We start from the raw sequence: 18,618 nt of genomic DNA, 5'->3' as shown, positions 1-18,618 counted from the left end.
TTGCGGAGGTGGCCGCACTCCCATTGGCTGAGGGAGATATGATGGGCACCGGCAGGGGCGGGCCCCTTCTGGAAGGTTCTGAGGCAGGGTATAAGAGACGGGGCGGCGGGCGGAAACCGGTCTCATTGGACGCACCGGCAGCTTTCCAGATTGCTGACTTCTCCAGCAGAGCCGGGCCTACATTTTTGGTAAGTAAGGCCTACATATTTCAGCCTTCGATGGTCTGTCGGGAGCATATAGGCCGCTGCAGGCTGCATGGATTTGCGGCCGCCCGGGGCTTTCTGAGCATCTCAGGCGGGGGGGGAGGGGGCGGTGTGTGGCAATTCTTTTGCTTCGATTGGGGGGCTTTGTTGTCCAGGGGAGGCGGTAGCCCAGGGGTCAATCGCGACGGAGGACCGGGGCACGGAGGGAAGGCGGCGTGGTAGGCCATGCGGTGAGAAAGGGGCATCACTCGTCTCAGGGCGTGGAGCCAGCGGTTTAAGAGTCGGCGGCTCTGTTTCCTTGTTTTAAGACCCAGTGTTCTTCAAAGAGGAAGTCATCATTGGCGCGGCCCCAAGATGGGGGAGGGGGCTTCAGGGCATTTGCAGGCCCTGCGGCTTTGAGTACGGGTAGGGGGCAGGGCTAAGGTTCAGCCCGGGGCACGGGACCACGTGTTCAACTATGCCGCAGAACAGACCCTCCTTGCTGGTTTTTCTGTCTGCGGCGGCTTCCGCGGTTGGCAAGGCAACCTTACTGCAGCGCTTTACACGCTTGCTGTGACCCTCCCGCGTGATTATTTCTGACAAGGGCAGAGTTTCTTGGGTGAGGTGCTAAGTATAATTTTCAGAGCGGTCGTACCAGGTTGCGTTGATTTGGTAAATGTCTTGGTGCTTAATCTGCTTTTTTAACCACTTTTCCCCCCCCTTTAGCAACCATGTCTAAGGGACCTGCAGTTGGCATTGATCTTGGCACCACCTATTCTTGTGTGGGTGTCTTCCAGCATGGAAAGGTGGAAATAATTGCCAATGATCAGGGGAACCGAACCACCCCAAGCTATGTCGCCTTTACTGATACTGAACGATTGATCGGTGATGCTGCAAAGAACCAAGTTGCAATGAATCCCACCAACACGGTTTTTGGTAAGACTTAATTGTAGTGTGAATTTGAGGGATTTAGGCAGTGTGTAATTTGAGAAGCTGTTAAGTGTGAGGCGGCCATGAAATGCTTGAGAATAAGAAAAGATAACCCGTAGGAAACTTGATTATCCTTTCAAAATCTAATTGTAGTATGGCTATTCAGAAGTTGAATCCATTTAATTGTATGAACTTGAGTTGACAGGCGTTTAGTCAGTAGGATGGTGGGTTTAAGTTCTTAGTGAAAAGATGTTGTATAATGAAATTCAAGGTAACAGTATTTGATGTCTTTGATAGATGCCAAACGACTTATTGGACGAAGATTTGATGATGCCGTTGTCCAATCTGATATGAAACATTGGCCCTTCATGGTGGTGAATGATGCTGGCAGGCCTAAGGTTCAAGTAGAATACAAGGGAGAGACGAAGAGTTTTTATCCAGAGGAGGTGTCATCCATGGTCCTGACAAAGATGAAGGAAATCGCAGAGGCCTACCTTGGGAAGGTGAGCACTGTGCTGCAGGAGGGTGTGGAGGTTACCGCTTTTCTTGGTAATGTGGGGTTCTGGCTGACTAAAGAGTGAGCAGTAAAACTAGAATGGTGAAGATGTATTTTTGCATATCCAACTTGTTTTAATCTTTTTTCTTGTTAGACTGTTACCAACGCTGTTGTCACAGTACCTGCCTATTTCAATGACTCTCAGCGTCAGGCTACCAAAGATGCTGGAACTATTGCTGGTCTCAACGTACTTCGAATCATCAATGAGCCAACTGCTGCTGCTATTGCCTATGGCTTAGACAAAAAGGTACATACATGTTTTATATATGTTTGAGTCAAAGCTGAGTTATCACAAACATGAAAATAAATGATTTGTATTTTAACTTTCAGGTTGGAGCAGAAAGAAATGTGCTGATCTTTGATTTAGGTGGTGGCACTTTTGATGTGTCAATCCTCACTATTGAGGATGGAATCTTTGAGGTCAAATCTACAGCTGGAGATACTCACTTGGGTGGAGAAGACTTTGACAACCGCATGGTCAACCATTTTATTGCAGAGTTCAAGCGTAAACACAAGAAGGATATCAGTGAGAACAAGAGGGCTGTCCGTCGGCTTCGTACTGCTTGTGAGCGTGCTAAGCGCACTCTCTCTTCCAGCACCCAGGCCAGTATTGAGATTGATTCCCTCTATGAAGGAATCGACTTCTATACCTCTATTACCCGTGCCCGGTTTGAAGAATTAAATGCTGACTTGTTCCGTGGCACCCTGGACCCTGTGGAGAAAGCCCTTCGGGATGCCAAACTGGACAAGTCTCAGATTCATGATATTGTCTTGGTTGGTGGCTCAACCCGCATCCCCAAGATTCAGAAACTCCTCCAGGACTTCTTCAATGGGAAGGAACTGAATAAGAGCATCAACCCTGATGAGGCTGTTGCATACGGTGCAGGTAATTTCTCTATTTAAACAGCAGTCAGGAGGCCTAAGCTAAATTCCGCTGTGATGAATGATTTTTAAACATTCGTAGTTTCCACCAAAAGCTTCAGCTAATGATGGCAAAACTTCCTTGGATGTCTGAGCGATTGAGAATTGTTAGTAAGATAATGAGTTCAACTGTGGTTTTTCTTTAAAAAATAATTTTCTTTTTAATGTAGCTGTCCAGGCAGCCATTTTGTCTGGAGACAAATCTGAAAATGTTCAAGACTTGCTGCTGTTGGATGTCACTCCTCTTTCCCTTGGAATTGAAACTGCTGGTGGAGTCATGACTGTCCTCATCAAGCGTAATACCACCATTCCTACCAAGCAGACACAGACTTTCACCACCTACTCTGACAACCAGCCTGGTGTGCTCATTCAGGTGAGCTGGCTCAGTTTGGCTTACTTGAGCTGCTATAAAATTGGGCAGGATTTGTTCTGCTGTGATGATGGATTCCAAAACCATTCGTAGTTTCCACCAGAAATCCTGTGTTGGCCAACTCCTTCCTTGGATGTCTGAGCGATCAGTCTTGCCTAATCAAGCTTATCCAAATTTAAGCTAGTAGAGAAACTTTGAGTTTTCTCCTCTTTTTGTAGTATTTCTGTAACATGAATGTAATTTCTGTAGGTTTATGAAGGTGAACGTGCCATGACCAAGGATAACAACCTGCTGGGCAAGTTTGAACTCACAGGCATACCTCCTGCCCCCCGGGGTGTTCCTCAGATTGAAGTCACTTTTGATATTGATGCCAATGGCATTCTCAATGTTTCTGCTGTGGATAAGAGCACAGGAAAAGAGAACAAGATTACCATCACTAATGATAAGGGTGAGTTTGGGCTACATATTGTGTGTGTAGTGAGATCTGGTCTTCTAAGAGTTTGGGTTTTATTTTCCAAGTGTTTAAGCTTCCCTAAGAGCATTGAGCCAAGAGATCACACTTAATCATTAAATGGAGTTGCAGGGTAGTTGTTTATTCTTGCATAAAAGATTGCACCTAAAACACTGGTTAATCTTACAGGCCGCTTGAGCAAGGAAGACATTGAACGCATGGTTCAAGAAGCAGAGAAATACAAAGCTGAAGATGAGAAGCAGCGGGATAAGGTGTCTTCAAAGAATTCGCTTGAATCCTATGCCTTCAACATGAAAGCTACTGTTGAGGATGAGAAACTTCAGGGCAAAATTAATGATGAAGACAAACAGAAGATCCTTGACAAGTGTAATGAAATAATCAACTGGCTGGATAAGAACCAGGTTTGTAATTATTGCTAGAAACTTGAGGGTGCGGGGTTTTTGTGTTAAGGGCTTTAGCAAAAACTTAGGTTGGTTTTTTAAATTGAGGTCACAATGATGAATGGTCCAAAACATTCGCGGTTTCCACCAGAACCCTAGATGTTGGCAGTTCCTTCCTTGGATGTCTGAGTGACCCAAGACCTCCAATGTAACCTAAATGCTGTTTATAGTATCAGGTTGATTGCATCAAACTTAATCCTCCATTTAAAGAATATATGGTAATAGAATTTTTTTATTTCTCTTCAGACTGCAGAGAAGGAAGAATTTGAACATCAGCAGAAGGAGCTGGAAAAAGTCTGCAACCCCATCATTACCAAGCTGTACCAGAGTGCAGGAGGCATGCCTGGGGGCATGCCAGGAGGAATGCCTGGGGGCTTCCCTGGTGGTGGAGCTCCTCCATCAGGTGGTGCCTCCTCTGGGCCCACCATTGAAGAGGTTGATTAAGCCAGCCTAGCATAGATTTAGCATTGTTCCACACAAAACATGGAAGGACCCAAATTGTAGCAAATCCCATGGCAGTTACAAAGTTGAGCTGCTATAGTAAATAAACTGGGCATTCTTGATACTTGAACATGGAATGTGTGTGCACATGGAAAAGCATTGCACTTTACAAGCACTGTATTGTAAGTGGAAAAATGCAATGTCTTAAATAAAACTGTATTTAAAATTGGCACCATAAAATTGTCTTGACTCTGCTTACAAGGGTAGTAAGTGTTTGGGAATTCTTTGGCTAAATATAATAGTACATTAGTTCTCAGATTGTGAATTAGGTAAAGTGGGAAAATGGGTAAACATTTCCATCACTATACTGACATAGTGCTAAGTCTATGTTATTACTAATGTAGTTTGAGCTATAGATACTGATGCTTTATAGGTTGGGAACAGGCATCTCAAATATTCAGTAAATCTTGTGATTGAAACAGTTCAGAAGACACGAGGCAAAAATTGGGCAAGGAAATGGGTGAACAGGTCACAGTCTGCAACTAGACCACCTTACTGTGAAGCCCTGTTAATAGGCTTTTCTGTTTTCCTAACTTGGGGGGAGGCTTAGGAGTTGGGTGTTGTGAAGCTGGCTGTTAGGGTTGGCATAGTGACGGCGTTTGCCCATCATGTAATTAAGTTTGAGAAATTGGCCATCTAATTCTGATTTCATTTTAAATCATAGCCAGCCTTAATTCAGGAACTTAAAAGAGGCAAAAGCTGATTCTGAACAGTTGTGCTTATCAAGCCTAATTACACTGGACTGCCTTTAAGCTTTCTTGGGAACAAAGGCCTCAGTATACTTTGGCTGTTTAAGCTTGAGTTGACAGAATCAAAGGATTGTTGGGCTATGGGTCAGAGGTTTTGCATCTGGGAATGTGGATCCTGTAAAGTCATCTTTCTGAGATAATACGTGTTTCACATTTGCAACCTCATGGACTAGGGCTTCTCTCCATGGGATTTTCCAGGCAAGAGTACTGACGAGTGGGTTAAGATAACTTTTATCTTAACTGGCCCAGGGACGGAGCCTGTGTTGTGTCTCTTAGGTCTCCTGCATTGGCAGGTGGGTTCTTCGTTTAACCACTAGCACTATCCATGTGCTCATGATTCCTGCTTAATAGCAGTCTGCCACCTAGTGGTCATCTAGGAAAAACTAGGCCAGAGATGGTGGTCTTAAAGTCAGTTAAAGCTCACAGCAGTGATCAGGGCAATGGTACCCCACTCCAGTACTCTGGCCTGGAAAATCCCATGGACTGAGGAGCCTGGCAAGCTTCAGTCTGGGGTCGCTGAAGGTGGGACATGACTGAGTGACTTCACTTCTGACTTTTCACTTTCGTGCATTGGAGAAGGATATGACAATCCCCTCCAGTGTTCTTGCCTGGAGAATCCCAGGGACGGGATCCTGGTGGGCTGCTGTCTATGGGCTTGCACAGAGTCGGACACTGAAGCGACTTAGCAGCAGAGTGACCAATAACCCCAGTCTCTGTAGCTTTTTGTTCTTGAGTGACCAACCAACATAGATTGGAGTTCAAAAGAATGTTTCTGCATTAAGTAAACAGTTTTATTTACAGGTTGCTGGGTATAGCTAGTAGGCTGTCATTGGTAAAACAGTTTGAGTAAGATGAATTCAGTAAAACTGCATATCACACTGGCTATTTTGTGACTTAGGTGTTAATGTTTGACATTGCTCTAGGAAATTCTGAGCCAGCAGTGAGTCATTTTTTCACCAGTTCATGAAGGTGACCTGGTGCAAACCCTATGGGGGCATTTTTGGATTATTTTTGGTTTGGTTTTGGCTTTTCTTTGAGACCACTGAATTTATGTGATCTTGGTAAGAAAATTGGAGATGAAATGTGATAGTGAAACAAGACCTCTTTCACTTCACAAGATGGTGAAACGCAAAACACACCGATGAAAGGTTATTGGTGGTAGCCATTACTACAGGTTGAACAAAACACGTTTCTTCAATGAGATTGAAATAAAATGCACTATTTCCCTTATACAGATGGAAGAAATAATACATTGTAGGGCTTGTATAATAGGGTTTGGCAGAAGTTAGGGATTAACTATTTGCTAGTTACACTGATTTTCCTGTATTTAGTCTGAAAGAATGCATATGAGGACTCTTGAGAAGTTAAAACAGATTGAGTAAACTGGGTGAGGAGACCAGTCAGGCATGTAAGTATTGGGTAGACTTTATTCTAGAACTACTCTTGCATACCAGTGTAGTGGCACTGGCTCATCTCAATGTAGAGCTGGGCTTCACATTTACTGAGGAATTTTTTTTTTAAAGCAAGGGAGTTTGTAATCAGAAAAGTTGGAGTTAATACCCAGGTGGCACTAGTAATTTGCCTGCCAATGCAGGAGACGGAGAGATGTAGGTTTGATCTCTGGGTCAGGAAGTTCTGGAGGAAGGCATGGCAACCCACTCCAGTATTTTTGCCTGGAGAATCTGACAGGCTACAATCTGTAGGGTTGCAAAGAGATATCACTGAATAGACTTGGAATGCACTTAATGATTTTGGTCCCAATATTCATCAGATACTTAAAAAGTTCCCTGTTAGGTGTTTCCCCGCTCACCCCAGTCTTTGGTGTTCAAGCTTGGAGACTTAGCTTTTGCAGGAAGTTGAAGTAATTTGGGGTTTTGAGAAACCCAATGACTGAAGTCAATTTTTGTCTTTCATTTTTGTGATAGTGTTTTTTAATTTCTTGCTGAGGGCTAAGCCCTGACAGCAGTAGATGCAGAAGCTGGTAAAGATGTGTTCCAGCCTCATGAGCTTCTAGCGTAGCAGGAGAGACTGCCACACACAAGATGAAGACAGTGGCAAGGCGGCATCCTTACTGTGGGAAGACGCTAGCAATGTGTATGAATTAGGTTGTTCATTACAGTTTAGGAAAAGATGCGGAGAAGGTGGCCCTAAGGACAGCATTTTTTTCCCATTCAGTTTAAATGAAGTTAAATGGTTTCCATTTAATCTTACCTTATTTGATTATCTTTTAACAACCGTAGAACGACGATTGGGTCATCTGGCTGTGCGTATGTAAGTCTCTACAGGATGACCAAAGCAAATTTACTTCTGTGTGGATTATTGTAATGTGGTTATAAAGAGTCATGCCTCTGGATGCCTGGCTTTTAAATTTTGCACAGCGTGCCATTGACTTGGGAAGAGAGCAAAAAGTTCAGGGTCCCTCAATCTCCATGTCCACTTTTAAGAGTTACACCCTCGTTTCAGCTGGACTTACTAACACTTAACAATGCTATGGTTGTGTTTAGAAAAGTATTTGTATTACTCTAGTTGAGTAATAGTAATTGTACTTCTAAACTGCTAAAGGATAATTTTTGTCTTTAAAAGCCAAAGCCATACATTTATGCCCAAAAATATTACTGCAGTCTTTGTGTACTTAAAATGTTCTAATAAAACGATGCCGGCAAACAGTGCTTTGCTCCAACAATACTGGGTATTTGATTCAACAATATTACTGTACAATATACCTTCATAGAAAAAATAGCCTTTTCAATTCTATTAAGATGGAATGGAGTTGGTGAAGGAGAAGGAGTCCTGGCGTGCTGCAGTCCATGGGGTTGTAGAGTCAGACACTATTGGGCAACTGAACAACCAGGTGGAATGGAGTGCAGTAGTCTTTGTATGGCTATAAGGACATCTTTATCCACTAGATGGCAGTAAGCAATTTAGAAAATGACAGCTGAGGGAGGCTGCTGGAACATTTTCACTTAGGTTTGTGCTTTTTGTTTGTTTCACAAGTTGCCTAACTGGAAGCACAGCAAATGCTGAGGAAGGAAGTCAGCCTCAAATGTTCACATTCACATTCCAGGCAAAGCATCCCCAGCTGAGGAAGTTTAACAGGTGCCCTGGTGGGGTGTATGGGTTTAAGTAGAGACTTTAGAGTAACTTGAGACAGGTAGGTCAGATACAGAGCTTTGACATGTGCAGGGATGAAGGGAAAAAAGGAGAGTCTCCTTGTGAAGAGAAAATAGTCTCTCCTGATTCCTTCATGGTCCATTTTTCCAAGTTTAAACTGTTAACGTTATTTCCCTCATCACCCTTGACTTTGACCCCTTAGACTCTCAGTACCTGTATGAAATGTTTGAATTCCTCACTAAACTCAAGCTCATGAATGAATGTGAGAATATCCACACACTCCCGTATAATGTCTGGCACATTATATAAGCACGTAATAGCAAATGAGAAGGGGTGGGGCAGGTACCCAAGAGGTGAGTGGTAGAATGTGTTCTCTTTGAGCTTTATGATGGTTTGGTCATGGCTCTTGGAGTGGTGAGAGGCTGGCTGGGTTCAGACTCCATACAGATCTTTGCTACAGTCACTCATTGCAGAGCTGGGGAACCAAACTGGGGCTGCATGAGGTAAGGAAATGATCAAGCCTGGAGCAGCTCTAGCCTAAGGAGACGTGGCAGTAACAGCTGTCAGTCTTTGGCCTAAGGGACCGCTTGCTCTTTTTAGATTGCCCCTGAGATCTGGGTGATATGGGGAGTGAGTGTGCTGAGCAGTATGAGGACAGTCAGAGCTTGCCAGGAAGATTGAGGCCTGTCCTAATAAGCTGGGCTGTAGTTCATAGGATGCAGCCAACCCCAGGGCCCTAAGGAAAAGGCTGTGGATCTTCCTGACCTTGGATTAGACACAAAACAAAAGAAAACATAGATACATTGGACTTCATAAAAATTAAAAATGTGCTTAAAATGACACTATCAATACAGTGAAGAAAGGCGCCCCACAGAATTGGGGAAAATACTTGTGTGTGTATATGCTCAGTTACTTCAGTCATGTCTAACTGTGACCTATGGGCTGTAGCCCACCAGGCTCCTCTGTGCATGGGATTCTCTAGGCAAGAATACTGGAGTGGGTTGCCATGCCCTCCTCCAGGGGATCTTCCCAACCTAGGAATTGAGCCCGTATCTCTGGCGTCTCCTGCATTATAGACAGGCTCTATTGAACCTAATAAAGTACTGCTATCTAAAAGGTACTAAAAAACTCTTGTAAACTCAAAAGAGAAACCAGTGTGTACAAGGGACAACTGAGCTAAATAGGTATGTCTCCAAAGAAGATACAAATTGTTAATAAGCACAGGGAAAGATGCTCAGTATCATTAGCGATCAGAGAAATGGCAATCGAAACCTCAGTGAGAAGTTTAGAGTCACTAGGATGTCTGGACAGGAACAGTTGGCAAGGATGTATAGGAACTGGAACCCTCATACACTGCTGATATGAATGTAAAATGCAGCAACCTGTTTGCGAAACAGTCTGGCAGGTCCTCAAAAGTTAAGCTTAGAATTAATTAACATATGACCCAGGCATTCTACCAGTTATGTACTCAAGAGAAATTAAAATATACATCCACACAAGCACTCACACATACACAGACACACACACAAACACACACACACACAGTATTACAATACCTCAAAAAAGACCATAACCCAAATGTCCATCAACTAATGAATGGATAAATAAAACGATATATCCACACAATGGAATATTACTCAGCTATAAGAATGAATGAAGTATTGATACATGCTCTAACGTAGATGATCCTTGATTATATGAAATGTCCAGAATAGGTAAATCTTTTGAGATAGGAAGTAGAAATGGGGGCTTTCATAACGCTGGGGGAAAGGACAGTTGGGGAGAGATGCAGAGTTATTGCAGACAGGTATGGGGTTTTGTTTTAGAATGATGAGATCATTCTAATTAGTTGTGGCAATAGTTGTATAATTCTGTGAATATGTTAAAATACTGAATTGGATACTTTAAATAGATAAATTAATGAATTGTGTGGTACAGATACAGTATTTCAACAAAGCACTTAAAAATTTGGGAGGGTTTGTAAAAGAAGTTGCAGAGCTGGCTTCCACAAAGAGGGGAGAGAGGGAGGGAGGGAGAAAGAGGGTGTATGTGAATATAAGATTTTTACTCTCAAGGAACCAAGTAATGCTGGCTGGGTGTTGGTTTTCCTTTTTATCCCCAGGTTTACTGACATAATTGTCATATAATGTGTCAGTTTAAGGAGTGCAGCGTGTTGGTTTGATACTCATATTGTGAAGTGATTACCACAGTAAGGTTAGTTAGCACCTCCATCACTTTACATAATTGCCATTTCCTTTTTGTTTATGGTGAGAACATTTATGATTTACTCTCTTGAATGGACATGTGGACATGGGTTGGGGAAAAGGTAGAGTAAGATGAATTGAGAGAGTAACATTGACATATATACACTGAGTTCAGTTCAGTCGCTCAGTCGTGTCCGACTCTGCAACCCCATGAATCGCAGCACGCCAGGCCTCCCTGTCTATCACCAACTCCCGGAGTTCACTCAAACTCATATCCATCAAGTCGGTGATGCCATCCAGCCATCTCATCCTTTGTTATCCCCTTCTCCTCCTGCCCCCAATCCCTCCCAGCATCAGAGTCTTTTCCAATGAGTCGGTTCTTTGCATCAGGTGGCCAAAGTATTGGAGTTTCAGCTTCAGCATCAGTCCTTCCAATGAATATTCAGGACTGATTTCCTTTAGGATGGACTGGTTGGGTCTCCTTGCAGTCCAAAGGACTCTCAAGAGTCTTCTCCAACACCGCAGTTCAAAAGCATCAATTCTTCAGCGCTCAGCTTTCTTCACAGTCCAACTCTCACATCCATACATGACCACTGGAAAAACCATAGCCTTGACTAGATGGACCTTTGTTGGCAAAATAATGTCTCTGCTTTTTTATATGCTGTCTAGGTTGGTCATAGCTTTTTTTCCAAAGAGCAAGCATCTTTTAATTTCATGGCTGCAATCACCATCTGTAGTGATTTTGGAGCCCCCCAAAATAAAGTCTGACACTGTTTCCACTGTTTCCCCTGTTTCCCCATCTATTTGCCATGAAGTGATGGGACCAGATGCCATGATCTTTGTTTTCTGAATGTTGAGTTTTAAACCAACTTTTTCACTCTCTCACTTTCATGAAGAGGCTCTTTAGTTCTTCTTCACTTTCTGCCATGAGAGTGGTGTCATCTGCATATCTGACGTTACTGATATTTCTCTCTTCTCTGTTGTTCTGTGTCCAGTTCTAACTGTTGCTTCCCGACCTGCGTACAGATTTCTCAGGAGGCAGGTCAGATGGTCTGGTATTGCCATCTCTTGAAGAATTTTCCACAGTTTGTTGTGATCCACACAGTCAAAGCCTTTGGCGTAGTCAATAAAGCAGAAGTACATGTTTTTCTGAAACTCTTGCTTTTTTGATGATGCAACAGATGTTGGGGATTTGATCTCTGGTTCCACTGCTTTTTCTAAATCCAGCTTGAACGTCTGGAAGTTCACGGTTCACGTACTGTTGAAGCCTGGTTTGGAGAATTTTGAGCATTACTTTGCTAGTGTGTGAGGTAAGTGCAATTGTGCAGTAGTTTGAGCATTCTTTGGCATTGCCTTTCATTGGGATTGGAATATATATATACTACAATGTGTAAAATAGAAAGTTTCTGTATAGCGCAGGGAGCTCAATTTGGTACTCTGCGGTGACCTAGTGGGGAGGCTCAAGAGGGAGGGCATGTAGGTATATATAGAGCTGATTCACTTCATTATACAGCAGAAACTAACGGTATTGTAAAGCAGTTATATTCCAATTAAAAAAAAAACAGATTTACTCTCTTAGCAGTTTCTAAGTATTCAGTACATATATTGTCAAATATAATCATGGGGCTGTACATTAGATCCTCAAACTTACTTATCTTGTGACTGAAAGTTTAGACCCTTTCGCCATACTCTCCCATCACCCCACTGCCCTGTGCTGTTTTATTTTTTTGGCCACACTTGCGGCATGCAGGATCTTGGTTCCCTGACCAGGGATCAAACCCACGACCCCTGCAGCAGAAGTGCAGAATCTTGACTGCTGGACCTGGACCACCAGGGAAGTCCTGTGCTATTGTTTTCTAATGCCTACACTTCCCATTGAGACATTGCGGACACTCAAACCAAGCAGATACAGATTCCAAACCCAGGAGTTGAAACAGTTAGGTTGGTGGGCTGACAGAAAGCAAGCTGCAGGCAAGTAACCACTTGAGAAACCCTGCAAATATTCACCAGAAATCTTTTTGTTGATTTAGTGTTTCTTATGTGTCCGTCTGGGACCTGCTCTGCCATTTACTGGGTTTGTGACCTTGGGCAAATTATTCATTCTGAAACTGAGTATCTTTACCTATGAAATGGGGATTATAGTCATCAACCATTAGGCTTGTTATGAGCATTAAATTGGCCAGTGTATGTAGAATGTTTAGCTCTGTGCCTGACTCATAGAGTAAGTATTAGAAGAGCTAGTATTATTAACTATTAGTTAGATAATATTAACATTTCCTAAGGCTGCCATAACAAAGTACCAAAAACTTAGGGGACTTCCCTGGTGGTCCAATGGTTAACACTTCACCTTATAATGCAGGGTGTGCGGTGATTTGATCCCTGGTCGGGAGCTAAGATCCCGCATGCCTCATGGCCAAAAAACAAAAACATAAAGCAGAAGCAATATTGTAACAAATTAAATAAAGACTTTAAAAATGGTCCACATCAAAAAATCTGTAACTCTCCCTTCGGCATGCCGCTGAAGATCCTGGTGTCATCATGGGCCACCACCATGCCCAGTGTTACCGGTATTTTAAGAGCAAGCCGTACCCAAAGTCTCACTTCTGCCCAGGTGTCCCTGATGCTGAGATGCATCTTTGACGTGATGCGGAAGAAGGCAAAACTGGATGAGTTCCCTCTCTGTGGCCACACGGGGTCAGATGAGTATGAGCAGCTCTCTTCCGAAGCCCTGGAGGCTGCCCATATTTGTGCCAGCAAGTACAAAAAGTGGTGAAAAGCTGAGGCATAGCTGGCTTTCACATCCAAATACAGCTCCACCCTTCCACATCATCCTCATCAACAAGGTGTTGTCCTGTCCTGGAGCTGACAGGCTCCAGACAGGTTTGTGCGGTGCCTCTGGAAAGCCCCAGGGCACAGTGGCCAGGGTCCACACTGGCCAAGTCACGATGTCCATCTGCACCAAGCTGCAGAACAAGAAGCATGTGATTGAGGCCCTCCTCAGGGCCAAGTTCAAGTTCCCTGGACACCAGAAGTTCCCCAGAAGTGAGGATCTTCAAAGTTTAATGTGGATAACTTTGGAAACGCGGTGGCAGAAGAGTGGTTCTTTCCCTGTGGCTGGGGGTCAGATACTCAACCAGCCGTGGTCCTCTGGACAGAGGGCAGGCCCTGTATGCATGAGAGCCTTGGGCTGTCCCCTCCTTACTCATGCATGCCTAGCAATAAATCCTACTTCCCTGCCTCCCAAAACCCCTACGGAGTACCAAAAACTTAACAGAAATGTATTGTCACAGTTCTGGAGGCTAGCAGTCAGAAATCAAGGTGTTGACAGTGCCATGCTCTCGAATACTCAGGGAGGGACGGGTCCGGCTCCTCCCTTCTGGCTTTTGATGGCTGCCTGCATCCTTGGGCTTAAAGATGCATCAGTCCAGTCACGTGACTGTCTTCTCCCTGTATGGGTCACATCTTTTTCCCTCTGTGCATGTCTGTTTCTGTGTCCGAATTCCTTTTTTTTTTTTTAATAAGGACAGCAGTCATGCTGGGTTAGGACCCACCATAGTGACCTCATTTTAACCAGTTACCTCTGTAATGACTATTTCCAAACGAGGTCACATTCTGAAGTTGTGGGGATTAGGACTTTTAGCCATTTTTTAAAAATTGGGGTGAAGGGGACTCAATCACCTTGTGATGGCCACATTCCCGGTCATCACAGACGAGGATCCCCTCCCCAGCTTTTGCTCAAGAATAGAAAGTAAACCAGCTGAAATCTGAATACCTGTTCTTATGGGGGACCAACCAAAAGCCTTTCTTTGCAGTCTCTTTCTCAGAAGCAGGCACACCGCAGGCCGCCAGCTGTGGACAGCGTTCCCTTATATCCTTTTACAAGCCCTTGGTCCCTCTGGATTGTCCAACAATGCCTAATTCTATTATTTCCAGTGATTTCCCCCTGGGCAGCAGTTTATTTCTGTCATCAAGTCTCTGATGAAATCTTTAGCCATGAAATATTTAGTCCAATCCCAACAAATCGTGTATAGTGTTAACATGTCACAAGCTGCCCGTGGCCTGCATTATGTGGTAATTTGGAAGCGAGAGGAGTGATAATACAGGGCCGAGCTTCTTTTGTGAGCTTGCATTAATGCTGGAGCTGGTGATGTCAATGGACAGCCCATCGATTTGGACTAATAGTGCATGGAGGGGGCAGAATTGGGGCGAGGTAGGGGATAAAGGGTATTGACGGTCAGTCACCAGGATCCCGGCAGCTTTTAATCTATTATTGCCCTCTTTTAATGCAACTTCCGTGTCAACTGCATTTACTTCCACTGGCTCTGCCCGCTGTGCTGAACTGTGAAGCCGGTGGGATGCCACCCCCAGAGTGGCCCAAAGTTCCCCAGTATTGATTCTTTGATACTCTGGGGTGTGAATTATAATTATTTCATTAAGCTCTTTAATGGGTATCAACTATGAACCTTCGCCAGCCCAGGCTGGGGTGGCCAGGGCGAGGCCCGCATCATTAATCTGTGTTCATCTCGTTGCCACCAATTGTCCTGCCCTTAACCCTATTTTTTTCCTCCTATTATCGCGTCTATGGTTTTAGCGGGAAGCAGGTCGATCTACTCTCAGAGAGGAGCTGGGAAGGGGTGTTGCTGATTTGGGGAGGCTGGAGGGGAGGCCACGGTTGAGCAGATGGCATTGTCGGCTATTCACACAGTGGAGCTAATCACTCGTCAGACCTGCTCTGCCCGGCTTTGGTCTGCCGGTGCAAGGACGTGGTGCACGCCATCTTGGGACAAAGCAGCTACTTGCTTGTGTGGCTTTGAGTCTTGTTGTAGCTCAGGAAAATTGCATGCCCTCACTGAAGTTGTTCAGTGAAGCAGTTCTTCTGCCCTCAGGGAAGTTCACCTCTAGTAGAGGTATCAATAAGTAAATAGCAACAAGACACTGATGATCCCTGAAAACAGGCAAAGTACAAGAAGTTATGGCACTCCACAGGAGGGGCCTTGACCCAGGCTTGGGGGTCAGGGAAGGCTTCCTGGAGGGGTAAAAGCCTAAAGTGAACCCGAAGAATAAGTCAGAGGTAGCCACAGGAAACAGGAAGGGCACGCTATTCAGTGGAGGTATTCAGTTGGAGAGGGCCCAGGATGAGAAAGAGCAGGTCCAAGAAAGGCGAGGACCTCATATAGTTGAGTAAGACCATACTTTGTGTGAGGTGGGGACAGGTCCCTCTCTCACCCTGGTTCTTGTCTTCTACTTGCCTGCCTGTCATTGCTGATGAAGCTCATCAGGAGCTTGCTGCTGCTGCTGCTGCTGCTGCTGCTGCTAAGTCGCTTCAGTTGTGTCCGACTCTGTGCGACCCCACAGACGGCAGCCCACCAGGCTCCCCCGTCCCTGGGATTCTCCAGGCAAGAACACTGGAGTGGGTTGCCATTTCCTTCTCCAATGCATGAAAGTGAAAAGTAAAAGTTAAGTCGCTCAGTTGTGTCCAACTCTTAGCGACCCCATGGACTGCAGCCTACTAGGGTCCTCCGCCCATGGGATTTTCCAGGCAAGAGTACTGGAGTGGGGTGCCATTGCCTTGGAAGCTCAAATAGTCCCAAATGTTATTTCTCATCATTTTATCAGATGCTTTCTTATTTCTACCATACTTTCTTTTAGGCCAAGAGTGATTTTTATTTCAGGCCCTTATTTGGTTTATGTGGTGGTTTTAAAACATATCTGCAGTTGTTTTTTTTTTTTTTTTCAGGGTGGGGCACTCCTTTCATCAAGGTATGGAGTCTTAATTCTTCTCATGAATGCAGGCTGGCTATCCAGACTTCTAATGGATAGAAGGTGGAGCAGGTAACTCTGAGTAACTTCCAAGTCTAGATTCTTAAATTTCTGCTGCTTCCACCTGGTTCTCTGGACATTCACTGAGGACTCTTCAGCTGCCCTGAAAGGAAGTCTGATCCTGAGTCCACCATGTGGAAAGACCACTATGAGAGAAGCTTGAGGAGACCCAGGTGTTGCATGGTCCTAGTCTGGGCACCAGACATGTGAGTGAAGCGGCCTTGGAGATGACTCTAGCCCCAGCCACCAACCACTATATCTTCATTCAGAGAGCCCCTGAGTGAGAATTGGTCAGCTGAGCCCAGTCAACCATGTGCAAAATCAATGATTGATTGTTTTAAGCTACTGTTTTAGGGTGATGTGTTATGTAGCGGTAGATAATTGGAATAGTTAAACTTGGTTAAGTTTGTATTTAAGTCTGATTACTATAGCTCCATAGCAAATCTTCAAATCAGGCAGTCTGAGTTCCTCAACGTTGTTTTCTTTTTCAAGTTTGTTTTGACTCTTCTAGATCTTTTTATTTTCCATGCATATTTTAAAAATCAACTCATTTCTTTTTTAAAAATTGCCTTCTTATATTATAATTGGTATTTTAATGTTGTTGTTGTTGTTAAGCTGCTCAATGGTCTCCAACTCTTTGCAACTCCATGGACTGTAGCCTGCCGGGCTCCTCTGTCCACGGGGATTTCTAGGAAGACTATTGGAGCAGTTTGCCATTTCCTTCTCCAGGGGATCTTGGTATTTTAATGACTAAAGTTATATCTAAACAATATTACTAAATACTAATCCATGAACATGGCATGTCTTGTCATTTATTTAGGTCTTCTTTAATTTCTGTCAGCAATGTTTCATAGTTTAGAATGAAGAAATCTTTTGCCTTTTGTTAAATTGATTTCTGTTTACATTTTTAAATGCTACTGTAAATAGAATAGTTTCAAAATTTTCATTTTCCAATTAATTGCTTCTACTTTGCAAGAATACAGTGGAACTCAAATGTTGACCACATATTGTGTGATCTTGCTAAATTCACTTATTAATTCCAATACTGGTTTTGCCGAGTTTCTTAAGCTTTCTTTTTCATAAGCAATCATGTTATCTGCAAGGAAAGATGATTTATTTCTTCCTTTCCAGTATGGAAAGTTTACTTCTTTTTCTTTCCTTATTGCTCTGGCTGAGACCACCAATAAAATGTTGAATAGAACGGTGAGAGTGGACATCCTTTGCCTTGTTTCTGATCTTAGGAGGAAAGCACTTAATATTTCACCATTAAGTATGATACTAACTTTGAAGTTGTTGGGTTTTTTTTTTTAGTTTTCTTTTATTTTTAATTGGAGGGTAGTTACAGTGCTATGATGGTTTCTGCCATATATCAACATGATTCAGCCATAGGGAGACATATATCCCCTTTCTCTTGAGTCTCCCTCCCCATCCTTGGGTTGTCACGGAGCACCAGGTTTAGGTTCCCTGTATCATACAGCAAATTCACATATGGTAATATGTATGTTTCAATGTACTCTCTCAAATCATTCCACCCTCTCCTTCACCTACCCATGTCCAAAAGCCTATCCTTTATGTCTGCATTGCCTTTGCTGCCCTGCAAATAGGATCATCAGTGCCATCTTTCTAGATATTGTATGTATGATGTTAATATACAATATTTATCTTTCTCTTTCTGACTTACTTCACTCTGTATAATAGGCTCTAGGTTCATTCACTTCATTAGAATTGACTCAAATGTGTTTCTTTTCTATAGCTAAGTAACATTCCATTGTGTATATGTTCCACTACTTCTTTCTTCATTCATCTGTCAATGGACATCTAACTTTGGGTTTTTCATAGATATTCTTTAATGAATTGAGTTTTGGTATCATGCTTGTATTAAGGGTAAATTTGAGCATGGCAATCTTTCCAATGTAAAACTGCCAGCAGAGACCAAGATGGAGGAAGAAGACTAATGCAAGAAACGCAGGTGCTCTCAATTTAAAGGAAATGACTGAAACTAAAAGCAGGAAGTGTTGCAAGATGTGGTTTTCAGAGATAGCTTAGGGAGAACCCGCATAGGTCGGGCCAAGAGAGAAGAAAGTCATCAAGATGGGACTTGTGGGCTTAGAATGGCTTCCTTCTTCCTCTCCACCTGGTGATATTCATTTTTCAAAAGCTGAAATAGTCCCTCTCCAGATTCTTCTGGGCAAAGTGGGTGACTCCCCCACTCAGTGCTCCCTAATCATTCCGCACCTTCAGTAGAGTGCTTTGCACACATTTTGGAGCTGTCTGTGTGTCTGGCTCTCTCCTCAACAGTGAGATCCTCTGAGGCACAGACTATGGCTTCTTCATTTTCACATTCCTCCCCCACTCTTTCTAG

The 18,618-nt window shown here is 43.6% G+C and overlaps 2 protein-coding genes, 2 non-coding genes and 1 pseudogene across 6 annotated transcripts in view; all 5 read left to right on the top strand.

Moving 5' to 3' along the window:
* CLMP (CXADR like membrane protein) overlaps positions 1 to 4,552 on the top strand; it is a 114,657-nt gene extending 110,105 nt beyond the window's left edge. For both annotated transcript variants that reach the window (XM_015100968.4, XM_015100967.4), the window contains 2 exons: positions 56 to 188; positions 909 to 4,552. The gene's annotated coding sequence lies outside the window, so the exon portion shown is untranslated. The remainder of the gene's footprint in view (positions 1 to 55; positions 189 to 908) is intronic.
* HSPA8 (heat shock protein family A (Hsp70) member 8) lies at positions 119 to 4,552 on the top strand. Its single transcript, XM_012095633.3, has 9 exons — positions 119 to 188; positions 909 to 1,118; positions 1,410 to 1,615; positions 1,763 to 1,915; positions 1,999 to 2,554; positions 2,760 to 2,962; positions 3,209 to 3,407; positions 3,600 to 3,832; positions 4,118 to 4,552. The coding sequence occupies exons 2-9, from the start codon at positions 914 to 916 to the stop codon at positions 4,313 to 4,315; spliced, it is 1,953 nt and encodes a 650-aa protein (XP_011951023.2). The 5' UTR covers positions 119 to 188; positions 909 to 913; the 3' UTR covers positions 4,316 to 4,552.
* Positions 119 to 17,463, top strand: LOC132657867 (large ribosomal subunit protein uL16-like; annotated as a pseudogene). Its single transcript, XR_009596618.1, has 2 exons — positions 119 to 188; positions 909 to 17,463. The product of XR_009596618.1 is annotated as a large ribosomal subunit protein uL16-like (transcript).
* On the top strand, positions 2,600 to 2,687 carry LOC114118596 (small nucleolar RNA SNORD14). Its single transcript, XR_003591835.1, has one exon. It is a non-coding gene; the product is annotated as a small nucleolar RNA SNORD14 (small nucleolar RNA).
* LOC114118597 (small nucleolar RNA SNORD14) lies at positions 3,921 to 4,004 on the top strand. The gene has a single exon (XR_003591836.1). It is a non-coding gene; the product is annotated as a small nucleolar RNA SNORD14 (small nucleolar RNA).
* Positions 17,464 to 18,618: the final 1,155 nt, after the last annotated feature.

This window comes from Ovis aries, chromosome 15, assembly GCF_016772045.2.
Source record: "Ovis aries strain OAR_USU_Benz2616 breed Rambouillet chromosome 15, ARS-UI_Ramb_v3.0, whole genome shotgun sequence".
Classification (NCBI taxonomy): Eukaryota; Metazoa; Chordata; class Mammalia; order Artiodactyla; family Bovidae; genus Ovis; species Ovis aries.
This window is presented reverse-complemented; position numbering and strand designations above follow the sequence as displayed.